The sequence below is a fragment of the Sphaerodactylus townsendi genome, linkage group LG03 (genome assembly GCF_021028975.2).
Source record: "Sphaerodactylus townsendi isolate TG3544 linkage group LG03, MPM_Stown_v2.3, whole genome shotgun sequence".
NCBI lineage: Eukaryota > Metazoa > Chordata > Lepidosauria > Squamata > Sphaerodactylidae > Sphaerodactylus > Sphaerodactylus townsendi.
The window spans coordinates 23,810,894-23,838,712 of NC_059427.1; the positions used below are offsets into that span (position 1 = coordinate 23,810,894).

At 45.0% G+C, this 27,819-nt stretch overlaps 2 protein-coding genes across 2 annotated transcripts; one reads left to right on the forward strand and one right to left on the reverse strand.

Annotated features, from left to right (window-relative positions):
• Positions 1-1,898: 1,898 nt before the first annotated feature.
• P4HTM (prolyl 4-hydroxylase, transmembrane) lies at positions 1,899-26,636 on the reverse strand. The gene is made up of 9 exons (XM_048490329.1): positions 26,195-26,636; positions 23,096-23,177; positions 10,968-11,158; positions 9,970-10,066; positions 6,752-6,914; positions 6,256-6,441; positions 5,520-5,610; positions 4,778-4,901; positions 1,899-4,620 (listed from the first exon to the last, which is right to left on the reverse strand). The coding sequence occupies exons 1-9, from the start codon at positions 26,501-26,503 to the stop codon at positions 4,403-4,405; spliced, it is 1,461 nt and encodes a 486-aa protein (XP_048346286.1). The 5' UTR covers positions 26,504-26,636; the 3' UTR covers positions 1,899-4,402.
• LOC125429316 (secreted frizzled-related protein 5-like) lies at positions 13,713-19,535 on the forward strand. The gene is made up of 4 exons (XM_048490330.1): positions 13,713-13,918; positions 16,308-16,477; positions 17,262-17,348; positions 19,152-19,535. Exons 1-4 carry the CDS (start codon positions 13,740-13,742, stop codon positions 19,466-19,468), a joined length of 753 nt encoding a protein of 250 aa, XP_048346287.1. The 5' UTR covers positions 13,713-13,739; the 3' UTR covers positions 19,469-19,535.
• Positions 26,637-27,819: the final 1,183 nt, after the last annotated feature.

The following is a 27,819-nucleotide window of genomic DNA, read 5'->3' on the forward strand; positions in this document are numbered from 1 at the left end:
AAAGAAAACCTCAAAAGAAAATAGGATGCGTGAGTGGGATGGGGGTATTACTGGCAACAGACAGCTGCAAGAGTCCAGCAATGAATTTTTGTGTGTGTGTTACTCCCGTAGAGAGCATCAGCACTTACTAATGATACTTCCAATAAGAGGAGAAAAACACAGGTCTCACGCCCAGGGGTCTGCAAACTGCGGCTCTCAGGAGCAGCAGTGGCGTAGGAGGTGAAGAGCTCATGTATCTAATCTGGAGGAATCGGGCTTGATTCCCAGCTCTGCCGCCTGAGCTGTGGAGGCTTATCTGGGGAATTCAGATTAGCCTGTGCACTCCCACACATGCCAGCTGGGTGACCTTGGGCTAGTCACAGCTTCTCGGAGCTCTCTCAGCCCCACCTACCTCACAGGGTGTTTGTTGTGAGGGGGGAAGGGCAAGGAGATTGTAAGCCCCTTTGAGTCTCCTACAGGAGAGAAAGGGGGGGATATAAATCCAAACTCTTCTTCTTCTCCAGATGTTCATGGACTACAATTCCCATCATGGACTACAATTCCCATCAATTGGCCATGGTGGCAGGGGCTGATGGGAATTGTAGTCCATGAATACCTGAAGAGTTGCAGGTTGCAGACCCTGCGGCTAGCCAAACAGGCAACTCAAGGAAATACAGTGGAAAACAGATGGGTTTCAAACCTTTATTTGCAGGACAGACAATCCAACATCTATGCATGGGATACAATAAATTAAATAAATATTAAATAAGAAAAAAATAAATAATTGGGAATCACACCAGTGTAGGCAACACACAAAAATACAAAAATCCAGCTCGGGCCAGTTATCTTTACATACAACTGGCAACATCAAATCACTCAAAACCAGCTCAAAATTCTGCAAGAAGTTCAAGCTTGAATAAATAGGCCTTTGGGGGCCAATTAAGAATGAGTCACAAGAGCAAACTGCAGAGCTCTCTCCAGTGTAATGCAAATCCCATGCATTCTCGGGGGGCCAAACATTATGCAGCCACTGGCCATGCAATTACCTGGAGCATTCTCCAGTTCCTGGATGAGAGGTATTTGCTTTCCTGGACCATGATCTTAATCAATAAAGTGACATTATGTTTCCCAAGGGACAGATAGTCCCAACCAACGACTTCTGGGAACCATACAGAATTCTTATATTCTTAGATGTAGAACTACATCTACTAGCTTTGCTAGTAGAACTACCACAGAGAAGGGGAGGCCAACCCCTCCAGACACAGAAATATAGGAACACGTGTCCAAAACAGGACCACACCGTCCTACTTCAGAATGGGTAGTCCAGTAGGGGTCCTATTCGGGGGTTCCACATCCTTGACTTGGAGGTGGTCTAAACGGGACAGGATCTTTAGGCCAATCTAGATTCTTGTCATTCCTAATCAGCTCTTAGTAGAGATTTTGAACTTGCTAGTAAACTGTTAAGTGGCAGCACTTCCTGAATCAAGGGCACACCGGAAAGATTCCAGGAACAGGCTACTGACTTCTACAGTATCCTACTAGAACAGGGGTAGGGAACCTGTGGCTCGAGAGCCGCATGCGGATCTTTTGCCCTTGCACTGCGGCTCCACGAGCGGAGCCGCTGGCCCCATCCTTGCCCACCCTGCAGGCAGCAGGGTGGGTGCACCAACTGTCTGCGGCTGGCTGGGCGGGTGCTCTCCCGGTGGCCGGCAAGGCCGAGCCGCTGGCCCCATCCTTGCCGCATCCATGCACTTCTCAGAATGAGCGGAGTAAAAGGTTAAAAAACCCAATATATACAGTGTTATCTTTATTTTAAATGTCAAAAATTATTTGCGGCTCCAAGTGTTTTCTTTTCCCATAGAAAACGGGTCCAAATGGCTCTTTGAGTGTTAAAGGTTCCCTACCCCTGTACTAGAAGAAGGGGTACTGGAGGTTTTTTTCCCCAGATGAAAAAAAAAACTGTAGCAAGACTGCAACATAAGGCTGCAATCCTAAGCATCTATAGAAATATATTGAACTGACATTGTTTAGACTGGCATGACTGTGTTAAAAAAAAGGGTGCCAGAGGTCTCCTCATCTGGGAGAGATGTGCAAGTGGCAAACTTTTTAGATCCTTATTTCAAAGCACACTGCTAATACTAAGGCAAGCTGAATGCAATTTGTGAGGGTCTTGATATATCTGTTTTTCCAAAGGTGGCTTGGGAAATTCCTGGGATGTTTTTCGTATTGAGGGGGGGGGGGGGGATCATGGGGGGGGGGAAGGGGAGGAAGGGACCTCAGTAGGGTACAAGGTTATACAACCCACCCTCCAAAGCATCCATTTTCTCCAGAAGAACCGATCTCTGCAGTCCGGAGACGAGCTGTAATTCCAGGGGACCTCCAGACTCCACCTGGTAGTTGGCTACCCTATGCAGGGGATGAACACTTGCCGGATTGAACTACATGGCTGGCAGACTGTGTTTGCTTTGGCCAGTCACAAATTATCTAGCCGCTGCTAAGGCAATTAGTCAAGAACCCCAATATCAGGGATGGGTGGTCCATGTTCATTCCTTGAAATGGGAGTTCAACAGCTAAGACAAACGGACTCCAACGCACGACAATCAACATTTCATACCCACAGTCTCTTTCTTCCCATAAGAGACCCAGCACAAATGGAGGGCAGCAACTCCCTGCAACCTGGGAAACTCCTCACCGCTCAGCATCCTTTGGGAAAGCTGTGGACCCCAATGGTTGCCTAGTGGGAACACCAAATGCCCATCACAAATAAATGCCAACATAAAGCTGTTTCCTCTAAGTCAGAAGCTTTCAGGGTGTTAGGAGGAAACTTATACCATGTGGAAACTTCCATTTGGTCAACAAGACGGAACACCCACCATCTTAAAAAAAAAAGGATGACTTTGGTGTCAAAATAAATGTGTTTCCTGACAAACCACTTGCTAACTAGGTTCCTGTGCAGTTTCCTAATGGAGAACACATTTTGCAACATTCAGATTAAAACGGCTACAATCCTCTACAGTAATGGCTATTTCCAAACCCTGCATTTTGCCCTAAGGGTGTCATAAAACTTCTTTTACAACTGAAAGCCCTCTTCCCTGCCTAAAAAAGCAAGCCACTAATTAGGCCAGCTTTCTCAATAGGAATAGCCTTGTTTTTTTATTTCAGCTACAAGTATCATGTGGCTCAGCACAAAACAATGGGAATCTTCTCTATTTCTCACCGATGCTTCCATTTCTTTGTCACCTTTTTCAGCTCCCTTCTCCCTTATACGCAGACATGAAAGGAAGGGAATTTATGTTGGCTTGTGCGTCAGGCTCAGATGCCAGGAAAGGCTCCTTTTGGTTCGTTGTGATTGACTAGTTTTCTTCCAATTTTCACATCTTTCTTTCAGAAGAGAAGAGTGTAACTGAGCAAACAAAGGAGTAGATGAGTGAAAGGCTTTCTGGGCAAAACCCCCAAGTACAAAAGAGAGGCCTTGCTGGATCAGATTAATAGCCCATCTTCTCCAGCATTCTGTTTCACACACTGGCCAACCTGGGGGGGGGGAGGGGGGGGCGCGCTAGCAAACAAGGCAGAGGGGGCCAAGGCTCTAGACAAACCTTTCGACAAAACAGGTTTACACCAAACCAGGCACACAAATCAAGTCACTGAAGTGAAAACCTCAAAAATACAGCACACCAGCTGCTATTGCACTTTTGAACGCTTCCCTTTCCCCCCTGATAATTCACACAATAACAAAAAAAAGGCTTCAGAACCATGTCCGACCCTGAGAAGAATTCTCCACGATGAACATCAGAAACCACCTGGCATGACTTGAGCACCTTTGGTCCCTGAATCTGCCACAGCACATGACTACCTGTCACCATATCACTGAGCCTCACTCTATAAAGAGCGTGTAGAATAAGCAGCAGGTAACGTCAAAGGTTGGTTTTGCTAATGTGGGACCTTCCTACCATCGGGATCCATAAATGACTAACTAGCTCTGGAGGCGCACAGCCTACCTTTGCTCGCTCCTAAGAGGGGAGGTTGGTGATGGCAGAAGAAGGTAGCAGGTACCAGGGGAGCAGCTGCAAAGCCAGCTTATAGGAGAACAACAAGGGCTGCAATCGGCGGGACAAATGGCCCAGGACGAAGGAAAGCAGGAATCCTGTCGGCTAATTCCAACTGTCCCGAAGAAAGCAAACTGCTGCTACTTCCCTCACCCTCGCCTGATCACTGGCTCTCCTTCCAGAGGGCATTGGTGACCCCGCACACCCATCCAGGCAGTCCTTGCCTCTCCCAGTCTAGTCAGAAATGCAAGGCTAGAACACCGCTTGCACGCCCTGCAGGGATGTGTGGGGACAGGGAATGGTGGGAGATCCCAGGGCTGGAACTGGCTAGTGCAAAAAATGTTTCTTCCAAGTCGATGAAGGGGCATCTCCGAGCACTATAGCTCCACATGTACATCGCTGTAGGATTTGTCCACGGTCCACTCGCTTTGGTCCTCGTCCCCAGTGTTTATGTATCGAGCCATCTCCTGTTGGAACTGGAGCTGCCGTCGCTTATTGGGATCGACGTTGATCCAGTTGTTGGCAATCCACTTAATTCCTTCAGTGACCAAGCACCCTCCGTGCAAGGAATATTCGTCCACATCTCCCACCCAGCCTGTGGGAAGATAAAAAGCCATGAAATGCTTCGCAGAGAATCCCAGCCTCAGATTCGCCACGTCCCATCCCTCGATTATTAATGTTGGTTGGCGAATCAGAATTCAAACAGAAACGAAATACACTTGGCATCCTGTTGCCACTGAGTGATATCTCACCTTCCCCATCTGACAGGTAATTGTACCAGAAGACAGCCGTGCCTTGCAGGGGTTTTACACGAAGGTTTCCCTTGTCGCAGTGTTTACGAGTGTCACGAAGGTCAACATCATTCTGGATCAAAGACTGGGAAAGAAAGAGGAAAAGGCTATTTATGCTGGAGATGGTGGAACAATGCCTGCTATGGTCTAGGCCAGTGACTCCCAATCCTTTCAAGTATGAGGATTCTTTTCAAGGTCAAAAGGTTTTATGGATCCTCCGCACAACAGTCATTGCACTATTAGTATATAATGACTGAGAAAATACGTTGCGACAAGATCAAAAAGATGAAGCTTAGTGAGCATAACGATTCGCAGACCCCTGGCAATAACTCTGCAATCTCCACTTGCCTGGGGTCCTCAGTCCCCAGGTTGGGAACTACTGGTCTAGTCACGTGGACTGTGGACCAGTGTGGTAAATTTCCCATCCCTCTAATAAAGCAGAAGTGCCTGTAGGACCCCCGCCGCCCTTTTGCCACAGATGGATCATCTGGAATTATTTAGACTCCCTTGACTCCTCCTCCAACATTTAGTATCTGCTTTAGCATTTCTTTTAACGATGATATATATATACTCTTCTGCTGCTTTATCCTTGGAAAGCCAGAAAACTCACCTCTCTCATTCTCATATTGAACTTAACAGAGAGCAGGTACAAGGAAGACCTATTCCAATTTCTGCAGGAACAGCACCAGGTGCAAGTACCTACCATCTCTTCATAGGTCCTGTTGTCAGCAATAGGAAAGGTAGTCTCTCCTCCTCCAGTCACATTGTTAAGGTAGAACAGCACTGTCACGTAGCTGTAACAGACAGGTGCAATTGCAGCAGGTAAGGCTTCTAAAACATTGAAATCACTCAGGGCTCCCCTTTGTATAGCACAGGGGTCTGCAACCTGCGGCTCTCCAGATATTCATGGACTACAATTCCCATCAGCCAATTGGCCATGGTGGCAGGGACTGATGGGAATTGTAGTCCATGAACATCTGGAGAGACCCCTGATATAGCTGGATATATCCATTAAGCCATCCTTATTTGAAGGCATTGCTCACTTCACAGAGCAGAGGTTTCCAGGTGAGTCTAGAGAAGGACCTGTAGGCTCCAGTTTCATAACCAGCGCTACTTGGAATGCCAATTAAATAGCCAATGGAAATGGAAAAGCTGTTTATCATTCCCCTAACTGGTCAATGCTGCTCTTTTCACCTCTCAGGAGTTACAGGAGAGAGTCCCCTGGTGTTCTTCTAGTGTCAGCTGAGAAAGCCAAGTTGCAAATCTGAAAGCAACCCTGTATCCTGCCCTTTGAAGCCCACTGGACAAGCAAGACAAGCAGTGACATGTGAACGTTTATTTCTTTAAACTCGTTCCAGAATCACTGTTGCCGACACGCTATGTGGAGCGAATGCAAGAGTCCGGAAAAAGTCAACTCCCCCTTCACAAGCCAGACTCACCGGCATGACGTTTCAAATGGAGCGGTTTCATTGGTGACCAGTTTGGTGTGGCTGCAGGCAGTTTCTGGGAACACTGGTCCGCTGTCCATGTGGGCATGGTAGTGCCCTCCCTGGCTGTATTGCACCACTTGTAAGGGTTCGCTGTGCTCCACAATCTCTGCGGGCAGGCGGGTTAAATGCATCACTCTGAAGAAAAAGCAGAGGCAACCCAGAACCGTAACTCTCTCTATACACACGCACGCACGCATTTCCAGTAGCTGTGGCCTTATCTGTACCTTTTCTTTTCAATATCCTTAGAAAGGTCATACACACGTTTATCTGCTGATTGATTGATTATTCCACTAAAACCTAGATTATTAATCATTTAAATCAATGGAAACCCTGCCATAAATAAAAGCCCTGATCATGAAGAATCCTAATATGGTCACAAATGACAGAGTTGCTCTGTTCTGCTTAAATATTTGTGGCCCACTGTTGCCCCAAGGAGAGTGTTTACCTTTGTCGTATGGAGCGCATGACCTGGTGGGCTCCCTCGCCTTGATACAGCCAGGCGTGCTGGCTATTCCGCACTAGATCGCTCATTGTCACTTTCTGGCTTCCCATATATTTGTGGAAGTCCCGGATGTTCAGCTGCTTAAACTCCTCCAAACTCAGCACACCTAGTGAGAAGACAGGAGGAAAAGTGCAGGCTGCTGACAAGGGGCCTATGAGGCAGCATACGGCTGTTTACAAATATGCCATTACAAATATCCCCAATCACAGCGGCATTAGCCAGCTTCCCAACAATCACTCGAGCACGACTGTACCTATGAATCTGCCTCAAATGGAGACAAGTATACCAGTTGTAGCAACCAGATATCCAGCCCTTTTAACATGTGAACCACAGTGGCAAAAGATGCACGGCTTGCATCCTGAGCAGGGACAACCTATCCCTGGCTGAAATAAGGTTCAAAACACAGGACAACAGTAAAACACAAAAACTTTTAAAAGTCTTAACCTCTCTAGTATACAAAATTAATGAGTCCTTTAAAAATAATGAAGCAAAGGAGCCCTCTATAAATTGTTTTTAATCCCGTTATTGGGCTAAATTTGAAATAACAGCAACTGTATTAATTGCAAAGATGTTGCTAATAAGGGGAAATGGGTTGCCAAAGGGTATGAGAGTGAAAAAAAGGTTGGGTATCACTGCAGCAATTGAATATGTGGGAATACACCATAGTGGCAAGATCTTTTCCCCACAGGAAGGGCAAGAGCCAGCCAAAATTGATAAAAAACACTCCTGGACCACTGCTGCCACCTGTTTACCTAACTGGAGGCTAAAGTTCAGAAGTTGCAAACCTAACTTATAGAGGGACAGGTGTCTCGCACCAGATGTTAGGATTACAGTTCCATCATCCCCTGCCAGCATCATGCTGGCAGGGGATGATGGGAACTGTAGTCCATAACATCTGGAGGGCCGCGAGTTTGACACCTGTGCTTTAGGGGAAGCGCAACCCCATCCAGAACCAGAGACATCCCATTCCTGGAGCTAAAAACTTCCCATGTCAATAGGAAAACTTCCCATTTTGCAGGGATGTAGGTAAGGGGGGGGGTGTTTCTCGGGTTCAAACCCCTCCCATTACATGTCCGGCTTGCTTGAAACAATGCATGGAATGGAACAGCCGGAAAGCCCTCAGTCACTGAACCCACCCCATAAAAAAATCTATACCTACGTCACTGCCATTTTGTCAGGATAAAGTTTGTTTGTTAGCCCGCATTGATTCAGAAACTGCCTCCAGGTACCTGGCCACAGTTTCTACAGCCTACATACAAAGGTACTGCAGAAGAAGAACAGCTCAGGCCCACAGTTCACTGCAAAATGAAGTGATTCCAGGGTCAACAGAGGACAGTCACAGATGTCATTCATTCCCAGTATCTGCACCCCTGCCTATCCCTCTGATTCCTTTATCAGCTTCAGCCTCCCGTTGTTCATCGCCACATCCAGGTTATGACCTTTGGTTTTTGTGCTGCCACACTTCTAACAATGGAAGGGGCTGCCCTCGAGAGGCAGGACCACCCGAGGCACTGAGCGCGCTCAGACCTTAATTGAAGTCCTTTAGTTCCACGATTTTTTTCCAGGACAGGAAAAGCCACAAACAGCGCATTCTCCCAAGCCTCTCCCCAAGACGCCACAGCCTAAAAGGACACTGGGGCAAGAGCTCATGCACCGGATTTTGGAGCTCAGTTCTCATTCACGGAAGCGCTGTTTTCCGTTCCAAAGCAAGCCCTCTAGTGCTGTGGGGATCCTCGGGCAAGCTGGCAGTGAGCGCGGGCAGTTGGCCCCCCTTAATTAATCTGATTAGGAACCGGAGAGCTGCTCAGCTGATGACATTCTAATTAGGGCTGAAGAGATCATGGTGGACATCCGGGCCGGCAGGAGGTCTGGGAGGCCAACAGGATGCTTAAAAGCTCTTGGAACCCACTTTGCCTCGAGGATCAAGCTGAAGGGGGAAGAGAGGAAGCTGGCAGGGGCAGGGTCTCACTACCCCTCATCTACCAAGAGCAGCAACAGAGCAAAAGTGGCAAGTTGGAAAAAGTATCTCTCTGGGATAGCATATGCCACACCGTTCAGGCACCAACACTAAAGCAAGGGAGGCTCAGGGGAGTTTGAAGCAGAGGCATTCTGGATACCTGTTTTCGCCTGGAAGCAAAACAAAGGCCCGTTTTTAGTGATGAGTTATGTAAACTGTTCTGAGCATACTGCGTCCTATTATTCCTCAAGGAATGACTCTTACCCCCAAAGGAGCTTTCCTGCCTTTTTACTATCTGTTCATCAGGCCCTACTGGAAGCTCCTTCCACTGGTGAAGTTAAATCATTTGGGGATGAAACAGAGGAGTTCTATTAGGGTCTTTTTGACAGCAGCTCCAATGCTGTGAAATTCTCCGTATCCTTTGCCTGCAGCCTTCAGAAAGCAATGCAAAGCCTTTTTTATGTAGTTGCTATTAGCTTAATTCGCTATATACCTTGGCTTTTTTTCCCTCAGGCCAAGAGCCAGTCTTTATTCTGGAATATTAAGAATCCATACAGTAGTTCTCATTTCATGGTATTCAACATTCATCACATCTGAATAGCTAATCTGTGAGTTTCCTCACTATCCAACTTTCTGTGTGGTAGTGGTGGACCTCAGCCTTTACTTTCCATGATTCTCTTGTAATGATTTCCTTGACACTTGCAATATTCACTGCTGCCTGTGCCTGGGAAAGACAAGATGTTATTGAATTTGAGGCTGGTGGCTTAGAATGGACAGAGAATAACCCAACCTGAACATTAGAATTTATAAGGAGATGTGTGACAACACTAAAATACATCAAGCAGAAGACTTGGGAAAATCTCTTCCGGTTCCTGGGGTTCAGTATCTCATTCTGCCAACAGGCTTGGTGAAACAAAGCAAAACTTTTTATTCTTTTCCCTTACTTCAACCTTGGACCCAAAATTATCTTGATCAATGCCATTTTATAGTCCAAAATGCCCTGCACTTCTCGAGTGGATTTATATTTGTGGGGTTGTTATTTTTTAATCTTCAAATAAATTTGTTTCTTCACTATTTTATATATTTTGTGCTCGTTTTGGAAGCATACTTGTCAACTGCATCATAACAGGTCAAATTCATAGGATGGGGAATGAGCAACAAATGAGGCACAGAAACTTAGGAGGCAGCATTCACGCCTTCTCACCATTGCCATCTGGATCCGCTTTCACAGCAGCATACATCTCCCGAATGCTCTCTGGGGTCATCCATCTGCCATTGCCTAGTCTGGTATGTGTCAGCACCTGAAATTTTAAACATGTCAGCTTCTTGGCATATTGCGTTGCCCACATAGCCCCAGAATTTGAAATGCAACAAAGCCAAGTGCTTTGCCAAGGATCACATGACTGAGCAAGTTTACATCCAGATTTCCCAAATTTGTTCTGTCACTGGAAAGCAGCAGGGTCTTTCAGAAACATGGCTGTATTATTATTATTTTTTTGGGGGGGGAGGGGGAGGTTACCAAGTTAACTGGCCAGCCTATCAATCCTTCACCCACCCAGCCTGGGGAAGTTAACTGGCCAGACTGTCGATCCTTCATCTTGAGGGAACCAATTACAAACAACTGATTGCACTTCTGACTAACAACCCAACCAGACCACATCAAGCTTCCAGGCTTCTGTTCTAAGTGGTAGTTGTCCTTGCAGACAATACTGAACACAGAACTCCCCTGCTGCTAGGAGCTATGGGCTCCGCATGACGCTTGGAGACAGCAGACGGCCTGTGCAAGCTGGGTAGAGCCCACAGGTGGAAGGTAACAGAGTTACAAACCACCCACAGTCTTTGGCCTCCACATGGGGCTCAGGAGTGGCTCTGTGCCAGGTGGAGCCAGTGGCACTGGAATCCTGGTAGGTGAAGGGAGATGGGGAGGAGGAAATGGGGGGGGGGCAGTAAATTCAGACTGGGGTCTAATTGACCCGAATTTTTTTGGGAATCTGGATATTCCTGATATGGAGGTTTGAGGACATCTGGGTTTACAAAGAAAAATCAGGTCAATCAGACCTGTATCTGAAATTACTGAATTTTTTTGTACAACCCTAATGATGATGGCAACTAGACCAAAGAGATCTATACTTCCATGGGTAAAGGTACTCAGTGCTTGCACGGTGTATCTCCCAGAGTATCAATTTGTTCTCTCCCAAATACCTCCTTCAGCTGCAGCTGTCCATCCTGGTTATGGTCTAGTAAATTGAAGATATCCATCTGACTGATATCTATCATTTCCATGGCTTCTTCATAATCGTCTGTGGGCAGGATTTGACTTTTCTGTAGTCCTTTCAGCTGAGCCAGGTGGATAATTAGCTTACATTCATCCTCACTTAGAAAATCTGGAATTTCTGCCAAGGAAAAAAAAAGTTCATATTTTATCAAAGGTGACTGCCGAAAAGGAACATCAAGTAAGATTCACAACATACCTATGGGATGAAAAGCTCAATTCCTTCCCCTCTGAAGTCACCCCATCAATTGCCACGAACAAGTCTCTCCATCACAGAAAACTAAACACAATTCAGCACAGAAGCAATTCAACACAATAAGATCTGGCTGATGAGCAAGAAAGGCAGTGAGCCCCTATCAAGGGTAGGAACGCAGAGAAGAAGAAGAAGAAGAAGAAGAAGAAGAAGAAGAAGAAGAAGAAGAAGAAGAAGAAGAAGAAGAAGAAGAGGAGGAGGAGGAGGAGGAGGAGTAGTTTGGATTTATATCTCCCCTTTCTCTCCTGTAGGAGACTCAAAGGGGCTTACAATCTCCTTGCCCTTCCCCCCTCATAACAAACACCTGTGAGGTAGGTGGGGCTGAGAGAGCTCCATTGAGCTGTGACTAGCCCAAGGTCACCCAGCTGGGTGTGTGGGAGTGTACAGGCTAATCTGAATTCCCCAGATAAGTCTCCACAGCTCAGATGGCAGAGCGGAGAATCAAACCCGGTTCCTCCAGATTAGATACACAAGCTCTTAACCTCCTACGCCACTGCTGCTCCTAGAGGAAGATGTGTTGGCAGAATGCCCCTAAACACACCTCCATTCTATGGGGGGGGGGGTGCAGTTTGACCTCAAGGTGGACTTCATCTCTCAGCTTCTACACCCACTTAGAAATAAGAATCTTTTCTCAGTTTGCAGAGGCTTGTAGAAAATTACCAGTTAAAGGCCTTCTGGAAACCAAACCATCTCTGTTTCTCTCTCTCTCTCTCTCCCTCTTCAAATATACTTCTTCAAATAAAGAATACCAGTTGGTTGTGGTGGGTTTTCCAGGCTGTGTGGCCGTGGTCTGGTGGATCTTGTTCCTAATGTTTTGCCTGCATCTGTGGCTGGCATCTTCAGAGGTGTATCACAGATGGACGTCTGTTACACACTGTGTCCAGGTCTTTTTTGGTCTTTTTTGGCCTCATGCATAGCAAGTATAGACTGGCCCCACAATGCCAATTTTATAAAGAAAACAATAACTTTCCCTTGTAATTAATTTGCTTCAAAAGGGAAAAGGAACAACTGAGCAGCTGACTTACTGCAAGTCCTCAATCAATACTCGTTCAGGCTAGTTTTAATTTAACCCACAGGCAACAAACATTCCAAATGCCTATTAATTTTCACACTTTGTGTCTTTTTCACTCTCGCAGACAACCTCTGAGGAACACTTAGTCCAGGTAAGCTCATGACAGAGGGGCTATAGCCACAGAATTTGAGCTCTGATCTTAACTCATCACTTCATCTGCTACCTGACACTGAGCCCATCTGAAGAGTGACATGTACGAAGGCAAGGTTTTATGCACCCTAATAAACTTTAATAATTCAGTTCTCCCCTGGCACTGAGCTTTGGAAACCCAGAGAAAGGTTGCCTCCTATTTTACAGGAAGTAAATAGGCAAAGCAAACCGCCAGTGGCTACATACACCCCTAACAGAGAACCCATTCTGTGACAAGGAGCGCATAATCCTCTTAGGAGGCATTTCTCCAGAGCTAGCGATTAATCAATGGCACAAAACAAACCCACAATGAGCCAGCCCAATAAGCAAAGGCCCCCTAGGGCTTGACAAGACCTACATTAAGCTTCACAGAGATGATGATAGACGCTGTCGCCAATTTCGTGAGAATGGAACTCTTCACTCATATCACAACAGCCCGTTTCATGATGAAGAAAGAGGTGTACACCACTGTCAACAATTCATTTCCTGTGGCAGTGTAGCAATTTTTTTTTAAGTTTGCCAATTATATCTTGTGTGTAAACAATGGCCTGCAAAGGTTATATGCAAAAAGAGCCCATCCAAACTGGAGGAAATCTTTCCCAATGTCACACCCTGTGGCCTGTTTGACAGCCCACAGAGCTACACAAATGGCTCTTAATTAACTTTTGTGTTTGGTGACAAAGCACGAACAGAGAGAAGAAAACACTGAAGACACTGATGTTTTCTCAAATAATGAACTAATCCCTGGCAAAAAACAGGGGGGGGGAGCTGCCTTGAGCAACAGACTCAAATAGCGATTCAATCAAAACCATGAACTCCAAGAAACTGGAGTGTGTGGGGGTGGGGGAGAGAACCATTCAAGCTGAGTTGATTGCCCTCATTTTGGCACCTGCCAGTTTAAGTCAAAACCCAAAACAATGGGAGCCACTGGCAAAGAGAAATAGTGACACTGTGACCTAATGAGAATGCATTTACACAGAGGTGGCCCCTCTGCTATAATAAACCCACACCCCACCAGGAAACCGTCAGTCTGGATAGCCTTCGGACAGCAGGATTTTACTGGGTCCCATTTTACTGGGGAGGGGCATGTTCAGACAGACAAGGAAAGCAGCAAATCGGCAATGTCCCATCATGCTGGGCACACCGCAGTTGCTGGTCCTTTTGGGGTATTTCCTAACCTGGGATTCCCCAGGGGTTGTGGGAAGCTACCGGAGAAGCTCTTCCAGGTGCACGTCGATCCCAAGAAGCATGGCTTTGTGCTATGACATTGGATACACCGAGATGAGACTTCCCAACCTCGTGGAGCATGACACCTTGGCTGAGGCTATCCAGCAGTCGGCCAGCTGGTTGCCCTTGCTGGCCCGAGAGTGCCATCCTGATGCCCGGATCTTCCTATGTTCCCTCTTTGCTCCAATCTGCTTGGACAGGTAAGGGCACTTACTAGAAATTAAGTCTTTATTTACTCACAAAGTCTGACTCTTCTCCCAGCCACCAACCGCCTTGCACAGCCTCAGTAATGGTGCTCCCCAATGTATCTCTGCTCCATATAAGCATTGTATACACTCCAATATTTAATGACCTTTGGACTCATTAGCCTCTAAGGAAAATAGGAGGACCAACTTTGGCTTTGAAAATCATTTGATTTGTCTTGTGTGTTGGCATTAATGCTTGGCTCAAGTAGTATTCATTTTATTAGATTTATAGCCCACCCTTTCCTGACTATGGTCAGGCTCAGAGAGGCTAACAGCCAAAGTAATACAATCAGGTAAACAAAGCATACTATATAGTAGATAAACTATAAGTAAAACCTTATTAATTTTAAAATTGCAATTAGTACCCTATAGGCACACTTCTGCCTCATATATCCTTAGTCTCTTTTGGTTTCTATTTAAGTGTCAGCATAATTTTACTATTTGCCATTACAGAGTTTACTTTGAGCAGCTCCTTAGTTCAAACCAATGACTTTGCTGCCATTTCCATAAATTTTCTGCTCTGGATACCAACTCTGCTCTGGATGCCATTTCCATACATTTTCTGCTCTGGATACCAACACTTCAGTCACTACTAAAAACCAGATTTGATAATTATCTTTCAGAGTTTTCCCTCTTTGTTTTGGTGGTTTATCTTGATGTTTTCTTTACTTATGCTGGTGGTTCATCTGCACTGAAAAGCAAAGGGTAAACACCCATTCAATGTGGTAAATCCACACTGACTACCAGTCATGGCAACAGCCTTACATTAACAATTAATCTCATAAGACAGAAATATCTTAAGAAAAATAAGAGTCACAAATCCAAGCCCGGAAAGGAGCATTTGTTCATCCAGCATAGCAGGCGAAAGGAAAAGAAACCCTATTTTACCATGCTAGCAGAGAGAAACGGCTACTACAAAGCTGGAAGAGTGCATTTTATCTTTGGATGAAAGATAAGGTATGGCAGTTCAGGCTAAAGATAGTTCATTGGAACACGAAAGCATCCTGACAATGCCCTATAGAAGGGAAGGCATGAATCCTGTTTTCAGTGGAGTTTCGTTTCATTCTCCATCCACCCTTCATGAATAGTTGGTCCTTATTTGCAAGTCTGGTAGCATCTGTTGTAGTTCAAAGTTTGCAATCAGTGTATTACACCCACACAATAAAAGCCATGAGAATAGTCTATATACTAGAGAAAATCCCAACATAGTTTCTGTTTGAGTAACATTTTTCATCCCAAAACCAGCACTGGGATCTTAATTCAAAGTAGGGTACCTATGCAAGTTCACCTTTATTCTGCTCCCTTGTTGCAGACTCCAACTCTCAAATGCACAAGTCTTCCAAACCAAACTGGGCTTGGAAAGAATCAGGAAAAAAAAACTTCCTGCCCATACACACCCACCCAAACCTCTTTGAACAATACAGATCAACTATTAACTGTAATTGTTTGGCCAGCCGGGGTAATATCACATATTCTCTGTGTAACATCTGGCCTCCCGTGGGCGCAGGGAAGAGAGAGAAGGGGAGATGCAATTCTGCGCCATCTGAAATACTAAATATAGGTAGTTCTTTTAACTTTATGGGGGTGGACCGGTTTTAGTAGTTTTTAGGAGTTGTTTTAATGTCACATATGGAACTGATGTAAACCGGCCTGAGCCCCTCGGGGGAGGGCAATATATAAATCTAAACAATGAATAAGTAAATAAATAAATAATATAGAATACCACATTGCCTTAAATATACATCCTTGGCTACCTTGAGTTCAATTATCCTATTTGCATATATTTCCCTTAATGCAAGTATCTGAATCCATAAAGGGCAGCCCTGAGCCCTTCTTGAGGACGGAATACAAATAAAAATAGAGAAACAATAGAGAAACACATGCTAGCGTGACTTAAGACACAGAATCCCAGGTGGGGCTCAGTTCTAGCAGAGTCCTGTGACACAAAATCATTGACTTGGGGCGCAACTGAGAGGGGGGAAGTGGGAATGAAAATGGGAGCCACAGGAAAATGTGGTTGTGGGGGCCAAATATCTGATGCTAAGTGGCTCCCACTAACAGGGATGCTGTAGAAATGCAGTGAGATGGACGAGGGTCCCCTGCACTGCACCCACCTACACTCAACCTCCTCAAATGACAACCTCATACTGCTAGTATCAGAATGAAACACAAGCGCTCCACAAGCGACGATGGGTCAAGCAATTCATCCCAATCCCCCACCCCCAACTAAAGTCAAATGTCGTTTACTATTTAATCCAATTACGGTAACGGAATGGAATTGCTGAAAAACAGGTAACAAGAAAGGGGGTTGAACTGATGCAATGTGGGCTGCCTCTCTTCTCAGGGTCATCTCTCCTTGCCGGAGCCTTTGTGAAGCTGTTAGGAGCAGCTGCGCCCCAGTCATGGCTTGCTATGGGTACCCTTGGCCGGAAATCCTGACCTGTAACAAATTCCCTGAAGAACACGAGCTGTGCATCTCCTCAATCACGCGTGAAAGTGTTTCAAGCAAGAGAAGTAAGGCATTGCGCTGCATTGTACGGGGCTGTAACAAAAAGAAATCGCCAAAGCACGACTTGGCAGAAGTTCACAAAACTGCAAGGGTGTGAGATCTCTAGGTTCTATGGGCTGTTCTCAATGCAGGCCAACTTGGAAGAACCAGAGTTTACAAATGACACCCTCATATAACCTTGCTATGGCATTTTGGCTAGAATGATGCTGTAAGAAGGGGGATGGTGCGGGGAGAGAAAGCTATCATTTGTTTGGAAACATAGTCTAAGCCCGTGGTGGCGAACCTTTGGCACTCCAGATATTATGGACTATAATTCCCATCAGCCCCTGCCAGCATGGTCAATTGGCCATGCTGGCAGGGGCTGCTGGGAATTGTAGTCCATAACATCTGGAGTGCCAAAGGTTCGCCACCACTGGTCTAAGCTATTAAGCCCAAGATCAAAACAAGGTTGCTGCATTTAAAGTAATAGTTGGAGGGGAACCCACTCCTGAACTGCCTCAACCTCACAGAATCTTTGGATTTTGTAGAAACACATGTTGATTGTCTGGCCATTTTGGGCTGGAAGCCGATTTCTGAAGAAACAAGGTGAGAAGGTGTTAAACCATGCTATTGTTTTGCTGTAGGGATAAAAATCAGAAGACGCTCTCTAGAGAACAGACAAAAACTATCGTCTTCCTCCTGTGCTTCAAGAGAAAAAAAAATGTAGCGCTTACATGTCAGCAGCATCCCAAATTCTCTAGGTTACAATAGTGCCAAAGCAATACTACAACTTTCTGTATGTTCCAGCAGTACCCAGATCTAGCTGCAGGGACTGTGAACTAGAAGAACCAACCTCGGCCAAGGAGATCCTGGAAAGCTTTTGCATCAGTGACTTTGGTAAGTAAGATGTTGCTTCCTGCCCTTCAGTCACTTAGACAGAAATTCCTGAGGAAAAGACTTGCAAATGTGTGTTTGTTCTTGACATGCCTCTGTCATGCCCACGTGCTTCATTCTTAAACCAGTAGAGAAGGTGTCACAAATTACACTGCTTTTGTTGGGGAGCTTCCTCACAGCATCTGGCTATGAATGTTACAAAAGCATCATCCACCAGAACTCAACAATAACCAGTAAAGGTTTATTGAGATATTTAACTACTGAAAGGACTACAAACAAGGTTATAGTCTACTAGAATTTAAAAAATGCCTTATTAGCACATTCAGCGGTATGTCAGGGGAAAGAAGTCACAGAGGTCTTCAAACTATGGCCCTCCAGATGTTCAAGGACAACAATTCCCATCAGCCCCTGCCAGCATGGCCAAGTGGCAGGGCTGATGGGAATTGTAGTCCATGAACATCTGGAGGGCCATAGTTTGAAGACCCCTGCTGACTAAGCTAACATGAAAACCCCTTTAAAATTAAAGGATCTTTCCAAGGAAAAAAGTTCTCCATAAATAAAGAATAAAGTTCTCCATAAATAAAGAATTTATTAGGGTACAAAACACAGCAAGAAATAAAAAGAAGAAAATGGGTACATTAGTTTTCCTTGCAGCAATCTGTCTTTGTTACAAGAACTATATAATTTGCAAGATTCAGATCATAAATAGGTCTGACTCATGAATCCATATTGTCATGTTATGTTATGTTAAATTTAATTTATATACAGCCCTCCCCCGAAGGGCTTAGGGCGGTGAACAACAGTAAACAATAATACGACCAATAATACATAATTGATACAATGCATCAAAACAGAATACCTAACAAGAAACTCGGTAACTCTTAACAATATCAATAAAATAATCAAGTCATCTTGAAGGAAAGTGACAGTCTCAAGAACAATGATATACATAGCCATCCCCTTCTTCTAAGTTATTCTCCATTGCTGTACTTCAAAGACAGCTTGGGGTGGGGGGAGGTTGGGGTGTGGAATAGCCTAACAACACATGTGGGTTCCATAGCCAATGGTGAATTATCTCCTGAGTTAAGAGGGTCAGTAAATATTCATTAATTTTCTCTAAAGTTGATTATGTCGACTTTGGGCAAATAGTGTTCAAATTTATAATTTCCCACACAACATTAGAGTTCTACCAGCAAAATCTGTTAATTAACAGATGGATTTTGAAAGGCTGGGCCATCAAGATAAAAGGAGTTCCCAGGAGACTGTTTACATTTAACTAATACTCATCAAAGTCCTCAAACAAGTAATATCTGAGGCAAAAGGAAGGTGGATTATTAATCTGAATCCTCATTCTCATTGCACTGTGCCAGCTGGGAAATAAAAAGTCTGGTGCTAAGCAGACAGGACAGAATTTAAGTCTTGCTATTTATAACCAGGATTCTGTTATATACAGAAAAAATTGAGAATTCTATTTTTGGGTAGAATATGCTACTATAATCACGACATGAAATTCCTGGCAGTTGAAATCACAGGCAGAAAACTTGTGATGCTGAGAATTTCATGAAGATGCTTCAAACATATGTGTTGCTGATATCAGCACGCAATTAGTCTCCCTAAAATAAAACTGCTTTTAAAAGACAAAATTGCTATACTACAGAACTGCCTATCAAATTGCAAAGGATGTTGAGCAAAGCTGTAGGTGAGTGGATAGTGGATCACCTATCCTCTTCAGCAATAAAATAATCAGGAAACAGTGAAGAAACCTCTTTCATTGACTTTCAGATTTCTCTCGTCCTCTTTGTTCAGCTGTCAAAATTAGAATTTCCAGGAAGAACAAGACTTCCGCCATTGCTGACTTCGACCTTGACTCAAAGTTGGAAGTTCTGAAGCATGGTCCTCTTCTCAAGACTGACACTTACCCCAAGCTCAAACAGTGGCTGGATTTAGATGTTACCTGTGTTCACAACATCATGAGAGGCACAAATGCAGGTGTCTACGTGATCGCTGGGGAGGTCCAGCATAACAAAGGGGTGATGGTGAACAAGGCATACGCGTGGCACAAGAAGAACAGAACTCTACAAACGGCGGTGCGGCGATGGAAACACTACAGATGCCGAATCTGAACTGCTTTCAGCCCTGGGGCAAAATCCAACCCAATGGCAGAAAACTGCTCCTTTCCTTATTTCTAGATCGTGCCAAGGCCTCAGGCATACCAGTCTGCATTGTACATACTTGCAGTAGGGTTACAGTTAACGAATAGTCAAGCATTAAGTCAAACACCTTGGCATTAAGACAGTGGTTTTCAAACTGTGTTTTGAGGAACTGTGGGATTCCTCAGAACCTCATCTAACATCCCTCAGAAAGAACATGAGTAAAAACAGATAAGAATTCTTACTGCATTTCACCTATATCAGTGATGGCGAACCTTTTCGAGACTGAGTGCCCAAATTACAACCCAAAACCCACTTATTTATTGCAAAGTGCTGACATGGCAGTTTAACCGGAATGCTGAGGTTTTAGTTTAGACAAAATGGTTAATCAGAATGCTGAGGTTTTAGTTTAGAAAAAAGGCATGCGTTACTCGGGAGTAAGCTTGGTGGTAGTCGGTGGCTTTGCTTTGAAGCAACCGTGCAGCTCTTCCAACAGGTGAAGCATGACCCTAGAAGGGTTTACTCAGAAGCAAGGCCCATTGCCAGCAACCGAGCTTACTCCCAGGTAAAGGTTCACACTTTAGTTCTTCGCATGAAAATCAGTGGGGTTTAACAGGCCAGCCTAGATGTGGGGGGGGGGGGGCACTCTGTGCGTGCCCACAGAGAGGGCTCTGAGTGCCACCTCTGGCACCCATGCCATAGGTTCGCCACCACTGACCTATATTTATACTTCCCTGAAATGTGTAGCTGCAAGGGACTGTTGGGTTTATCATAGAGCATGCAGTCTATTCATGTAGGGCAGGAGTAAAGTGAGACCTTAAAGGCTTGACCAGCTATGTACCCTAGAACATCCCTTAGAATCCTCTGCAATGTGCTGGTATTCAACAGCATAAATGCAGGGTTCAGAACCGTGTGGAAACTGTTCCTGAAGGTAAAAGTCCTGAAAACCACAGTACCAAGAAAATGCTGTGGAATATCTTCAAGGGGAAGAAGACATTCTTAATGACTGCTCCTAGGATTGTCAACTCGAATGTATTGGATTTTTTTTATCTCATTGCAAGGAAAGCCCAATAATTAAAGAATCCTTATAGTAAAAGGAATGTTAATCTCTCAGGTTCGCTATAATTCACTTTTCAGGCTTGTTATGTTTGCCATTTTGCAACCCTCCCTGCCAAGGGAAACCCTTTTTGGGAGTTGCAAGTTATAAATACTGTGTATTTAGAAACCAATTGCAGTGGTATGTTCCTTGAAAATGCTTATGCATTAAAAAGATTTAACAGAAAAAAATGCAAGTCTCACTAAGATTCCATTCGGTTATGAGTGTTCCAACCCCACAGGTGAAACTGTTCATGCAACACTGACAGCTGTATATCATCTGAGAAGAAATTCAACAGTATGGTGGGGTGGGGGCAGGGAGAAAGCAAGAATTGGAAATGGGAGGAACTATGTATTATTGGCAGAAATAGGGACTGGGATGAAAGGCATTTGAGGGGAAAAAAGAAAGGAGTTTCAGGAAATAGGGATTTTAAGAGATGTCAGGAAACCATAGTCCAAAGGTCTGCAGACCCCTGCTGGCATAGTCCAAAGGATTCTTGGGATGGGCCAGCAACATACAACATTACAAAACTCTGGAGTCTGAATCCTCACCCCTCAGACTTGGTAGCTGCCACCAGCTCTTTTTCTCTGCTCAAACAGCCAAAAGCCAAGAGGCAAGCAACCATCCTCCCTGGCATTAAAGTCAAGAAAGTCACCCCTGCAAGGTAGACCACTTACAGTACGAGTTTCACAAAACAGTCTGGAGGTGTAGCAATGTATGCCCAGGTACTGGAATTAGACAGAAGCCACCTGAAGACAAAACACTACAAAATGTAATTCAAATGATTTATTAAAATTATGCAAGAATATTTCTTTTTTTTTTAAAAAATAGTGAGCAGTGAGGATTAAAAAAAACTAAATCAAAAGGACTAACTACATAGTAACAGCATGAGTTCGAATCACCAGACACTACCCTTCCAGCTGAAAGTCTCCAGAATTCAAAGTCTAGTCTTCCTGAGAATCAGCAGAAAGGAGATTCGAAATCAAAAGGTGCAAGGCTGACTCACGGAGCTATGAATAAGGCGCTATGAATAAGGCACCAAGAAGATAGCTAAATCTGAAAACGGTGAATGTAATGTCCAAGGGGTCTGAGTCGGCCTGAGCTTATTTGACCAATAAGATCTGTGGCTGGTTAAATCAATTAACAGTGCAGTTGCGTTACTAACCAGGTGACCCACAGGTGTCAGAGTGAGATGGAATGGTGAAGGCTTATCTACAAGTGGTGGTGAACCTATGGCACTCCAGATGTTCATGGACTACAATTCCCATCAGCCCCTGCCAGCATGGCCAATTGGCTGGCAGGGGCTGATGGGAATTGTAGTCCACAAACATCTGGAGTGCCATAGGTTCGCCAGCACGGACCTAAGCCTTTCCGTGTCTCTCAAGTGTCAAGGTTTATCCTTCACTTTCACTAATTGACCCTAACGTGGCTCCACTGTTCTTGACCTTGGAGACTTAGAGGAAAGTCAGGATAGAAACTGCCTCCCCTGAGCACCTCGACTCTTCTCAGTTGCAAAAGGTAACAGCGTGCTGAATCTCAAGCAACAGTACAGTTATTTTCCAAGCAACTTTTCTACTACAGGCCTGACACCTGAGAGAACCAAAAACTGCACTAAGGAACTCAGTTTCTTGGCAAGAAATAAGGAATCTGGGAGGTGGGATGCCTCCGTAAAAAAGTGGGCAGACTGAAAAACAGGAATCACTGAAGAAAGCATTGATGGTAAAGGCAGAGAGATAAGAAAAGGAGAGGTTGGAAAGGGGGTGGCGAAAAAGAAAGCCACACAGTCTAGGAATGGCATGGGATGAAAGCTTCTGAGATCAGGGAGCTGTCAAATACAGAGTTCAAAAAGGCAAAGGCTGCAGAGAAAAGATGGGAAGAGGCAGACCTAATGCTGATTTGAACAACTCGATGTTTGGCAACTATTCCCCCGCCCCCTTCCTTATAAATGCTGCCAAGCGAAACCTATAAAATGTTTGTTTTTATGGAAGCTAGATACTGAGTAAAAGGTCAACATAGTTGTGATATATAAATTTATTACATTGTCGGGACCAACAAAATATTATAACCTGGTTTTTTTATCCATCATCACGATAATTATTTCTGTTTTATAAATGGATCAATTGATGCTTCAAGACACGGCCAAAGGCTACAGGCTCAGGCTATAGCAAAATCTGGCTTTCCCACTTTTAAGATCAACTTGACATCCATTTATGTGCCAGAAAGAGGGACTAATGCATATTTAGAGTGTTCCTGGGTATTGCCAATTTCCAGTGCCATGCTAATTAGAGTCATACCCTTCTCTGTTTACATGTGATAAGCAGAAGTAATCCATGACTGTGACAAATGGGACAGAATGGCTATAAACCAACAGGAGAAAACAGCGTAATAGGAAAAGAACAACTTCTATTTCAGGTATTGGGTGTGTCTCATTCCCTCACCCAGTAACAGGCTACGAGCTCGTGACAGGACACACAGATACATTTCCAGCAGCTTGTATTTCTTACCAAACAGAAGCGGTTTCAGGCTAAGAGTTTTCATGTAATGGATTTTGTTAGGAATCAGCTCCACCTTCTGTTTATGGCCCACCTTGAAAAAAAAAAGCAAAAAGAACAAATGATTACACCTCAGACACAAATGACCAACCCCAGCGTTTGTAATGGTATCACATGCTTTCACAGTTGCTGAAAGAGTTCAGGGTAGGCTCAGTGATTCTGGACGGCTCAGAAAGGTTCAGACCCAATGCAATGCAAAAGTTCAGAACTAAACTCTTTAAGCAGGCTAAAAATATTGCTTGCCCATGGACTGCTGCACAGAGTCATAATATTTTCAGCCATTATGCTATTTAACCAAGCCCTCACATGCATGGAGATATGCAGCAGGATATTGTCCAGTTCTTTATTCTTCAGTGAAACAGGGTATGTCACTCACTGAACAAATCACAACAAGCCAATCCAGCCTTGGCCATGCTGCCTCAGTCCCACTGATATCATCCTCAGAATAAATACAACTATCCAGGATCAACAGTCAATATACCATTTATTGGAGCAACATACTCCAGTATTATCAGTGCCAGATGTAGATAAAGAGAGGCCCTATGGCTGTTTCCCTTGTGAGGTTCCTCCCAATCCCCCACCCTCACCATTAGCAAAAGATGAAAGTGTGTTTTAAACAAATTGAGTAAAACCAAGGATGATGACAGGTGTTTAAAATCCCACATTTCACAATTCCTCCTCTACATAAGACGTTAGTGTTAAATACCATAATGATTGAAAAAAATGCATAAATATTAAAATTAATACTGTCAATAACTTTTTCCATAACTGAACTTTGTAAACATTTTGCGGAATAAGCAGGAATGTCAGGAAAATGAAATTGTCAGTTCACTGTTATATTCTTTTAAAAAATCCTTGAGCGTACACCTTTTATTGCCTGGGACATGTTAATAAGATGATCAAGACTACTCAATGACAGTGTGAAACTTTTAGATCCTATTTCATGTTGTCATTAAACAGTCAGTTTTAAAATACATATTAATAAATAAACCACAATCATCAAATACGCTCTGAGAAGTTCTTTTCGAGCCGTCCTCATAGCAAAATCATCCAAACGTTCATCAACATTTGTTTGTCTGTTTGTGACTTTCAATGCCCAGAATGCCCAGTGCAGACAACCTTTTGAGACACTGTGGTCCTTAATTCATTTTAATTTTTTTTAAGTTTTGAAAAAGACCCCTCTCCTGAGCAGTTAGTGACCATGAAACTAAGAAATATCAAGACTGCTTCCACATTAGGGAAGGCCACCCAAATTTTTCCTTGTACAAAATTTGATAAAGGTGTATATGAGACAGAGGGTGCTTCGTGGGCCTAGGGCAGTGTCAAAAATATTACACGCTTTGGCAGGAGGTCCCCTAGATTCTGAGGCCTAGGCTTCAGCCTGCCAAGCCTGCAGGTAAATCCATCACTGTGTATCAGAGCAAACTTGCTTTTGAGTTTCACCGATGCAAGAGCTCTGTGTAACCCCCAAAGCTTCCATCCTTCCACACAGATCTACAATCTAAATAAAACAATGTTTTATCTGCTATGCTTTCTTAGCGGGTCATGATGCACCCACTAAGCACAACCATGTCCATCCTGGTCATGCCAATCAAAGGCAATACAGTCTCACAAACACCAACTTTGACTTTATCCCTTCTGGCTCTGGCCAATCACTGCGCTTATTCAGTAGCAACCAGCCCAGTGCTGTGCCATGTCTGTACATAGGCTGTTCCCTACAAAAGGGGAACCAGTTAGCTCTCAAAGGCTGTATTTCACACCACCAAATTTAGCAAACCTGTGTTAAAGACATTAACTGTGCAGTGCTGTGCACAGCTATGCCGAAGTGCTGTTCACACTTTCAGAAGAAGAAAAAAATGTATTGGTTCCCTATTAACAAAGAGGAAAAATGACACAGAGTGGTAAGCTGCAGTACTGCAGTTGAAGCTCTGCTCACAACCTCACAGCCTGAGTTCAACCCCAACAGAAGTTGGTTTCAGGTAGCCAGCTCAAGGTTGCCTTCCATCCTTCTAAGGTCAGTAAAATAAGTACCCAGCTTGCGGGCGGTAGAGCATAGATGACTGGGGAAGGCAATGGCAAACCACCCCATATACACAGTCTGCCTAGTAAACATCATGATATGATGTCAACCCATGGGTCAGTAATGACCTGGCGCTTCCATCTGTACTCTTAAAAGAAATAAACGGAGATAAAATGACTATACTGACGTCATCGTACTTTGTTTACATTATGAGAAGATAAAACCACAACAACGCTAGGCAAAGTTTAAAGCAGGAAAACAGAAAACACGAGATGGACAAAAACAACAACAACAACACGGCCCTCTGTGTGCAAAGCGTGAGCGAGGCCAGAGTTCCTGTATTCTTCACTATAGGATGCTTTGGAGGCCATTAATTCATAGGGTCGCCATGAGTTGGAAGCCACTTGATGGCAGTTAAGACACATTTGTATCGGAGCTGGGGAATTATTAAAGCTGGGGAACGATTGTTCTTCCCCTCGCAGGTGTACTAAGCAGAGTCACAACTATCCCTGCGCGAGATTTTGAGCGCCACCATCCCAGGGGAAAGTCAGAAAGTTGCCCACTTCTCTCCCCCAGACAGAGTTCCTGTATTCTTCAACCAACGTGCAGCAATTAGTCGGCGGGCAAACCTCTCCCCGCATCTGCACATCCGGGAAAGCTTCGCCTGCTGAATTCGCACCCCATGCAACTGTTCACGGCACAGAGAAAGCTTGACAGAGAAGGAAAAAAGACCCCCCACCCCCACCCCCGCAAAATCTCTGGCACCTGCTGAAGCAATCCATGATATCCCATCCCCGACAGCAGAGTACCCGACACGGGCTGCTGATGCGCAAAAGCCAACTGAGACTCATTCCACACAGCGTATTTATAACGAGCTGCAATCGCTAGAAATGAACTCGTTTTCCCTTGGGGAACGGATGCATTTATAACGACTGCAACTTGTTGGAAATATGCCTATTGCAAGCCAAGCCAGCAATCCTCCTTCCTCTGCTTTGCCGGGTGAAAAGGACGGGAGCCCGGGCTGTGCTTGCCTTGATGCCTTCAAGGCGAGGCAGGGCGGGAGAGCCGGAGCCGCCCGGCGAGAAGGGCAACGCGGGCGGGTCCTGAGCGGGGCTGGGAGCCTCTTTGCCCGGTTCGGCGCCTCCATCGTCAGAGCTGATGTGCACGAAAAGTAGCAACCCCAACACGTTGAGTACGTAGAGATGCGCGAACACCATCAGTACGACGAAGTAGGGTCGGGAGCACACGGCTCGCCGCCCCATGGACGGCCCGGGCAGCGGCGGGTCCTCGTCGTGCCCTGAAGTCGCCGCCGCTACTGCTGCCCCCGCCGCGGCGGCCATCCTAGGCCCGCTCCGGGTTTAGCAGGCGACGGGCCGTTACCAAGGCAACCACCTGGCGAACGGCGGAGTGGGGGAGAACAGGCGGGAACCTTCGCGGACTAGTGCCATGACAAACGTCGCGGCCGACGGGCGTTGCGTCATCACGCAGAACTGCCCCCGCTTGTGAGAACGAGGATTTTGGCTTCAAGAACTTCAAAGAGGGCAGAGGCGCCATTTTGGTTACTGGCGGGCTCCAATGTGTGTACATGGCTCCCCCTCCATTTTTCTTAGCAACGTAAAGGAAAATCATTTTAAGGAAGGGCATCGCCTTCCTCCGCCTGATATGGAACAAGAGCCATTTTTAGTGAGGGCATAACATTATCACGTGTTGTTTTGTTTTTGACGCACGTGTTTTCATGGGCTCCTGATAGGGTTGCGGCAGAAAGGCTGGCAGCAAAAATTGAGCTGAGTGTGAAGAGTGCCTCTGAGCATATGCAAATAAAAGCAAAAGGGATAGTGGACGTTGTATATCCCCTGGTCGCATGGAGCGTCTTTCGTTCCCCAAAGGCTCATATCCCAATTCCAGCCAAGGTCATGTACCCTATGAGCTTAGCAAGCTGCTGCTATCCAAGACAGTCATTCCTGCAGAGGTGTCGAATAGCCACAGTCACCAGAGCGGGGGGGAGGGGACAAACGCTACGGGGGCAGACGTGCCCCCCCCCCCAGAATATCTCCCCCCAACCCTTCCCGCAGGCCACTTCACGAACCGGAGCAAGTGTAACCCCCATGCTCAGAATGGGTTGACCCAGAAAGGGGCGGAGACTCAAAGCAGCAGGAGGCTGCCAGACTGGGACCTTGATTTGTATAAGCCCTTGACACCTTGTTAAGGTAACTGCAATATTGTTGGGAACTAGTGGGAAGGCAGTTGTTTATTTTTGCTATGTTGTAAATGTTGGAGTTTATTGTTTCAGGGTTTTTTGGGTGTATGTAAATGGTGAGAGTTTTCTGGGAGCCTTCATCATCTTGAATCCCGTTCACCCAGCCTCTGAAATCTTCAAAAGCCAACCACCAGCAAAGAAGAATTGGACTTGGCAATATCAGTAGACTGTAAATATAAGGACTTGAAAACGCAAACTTAACAGGACTGTAAAGTGTAAATGTTAAATGTTTTAAAAGTGTTATTTGTTAAGAGAAGTAAACTGTTTTGTTTTCAATTTAGTTCTTTGCAACTCCTTCCAAGTACTGCCCCACAGAACCCACAGACAGAGGTTACACAAGCTGCTCTTTAAAACAAAGGCACCTCCACATTTACCCAAAAGGAAGACCATGACTGTAAA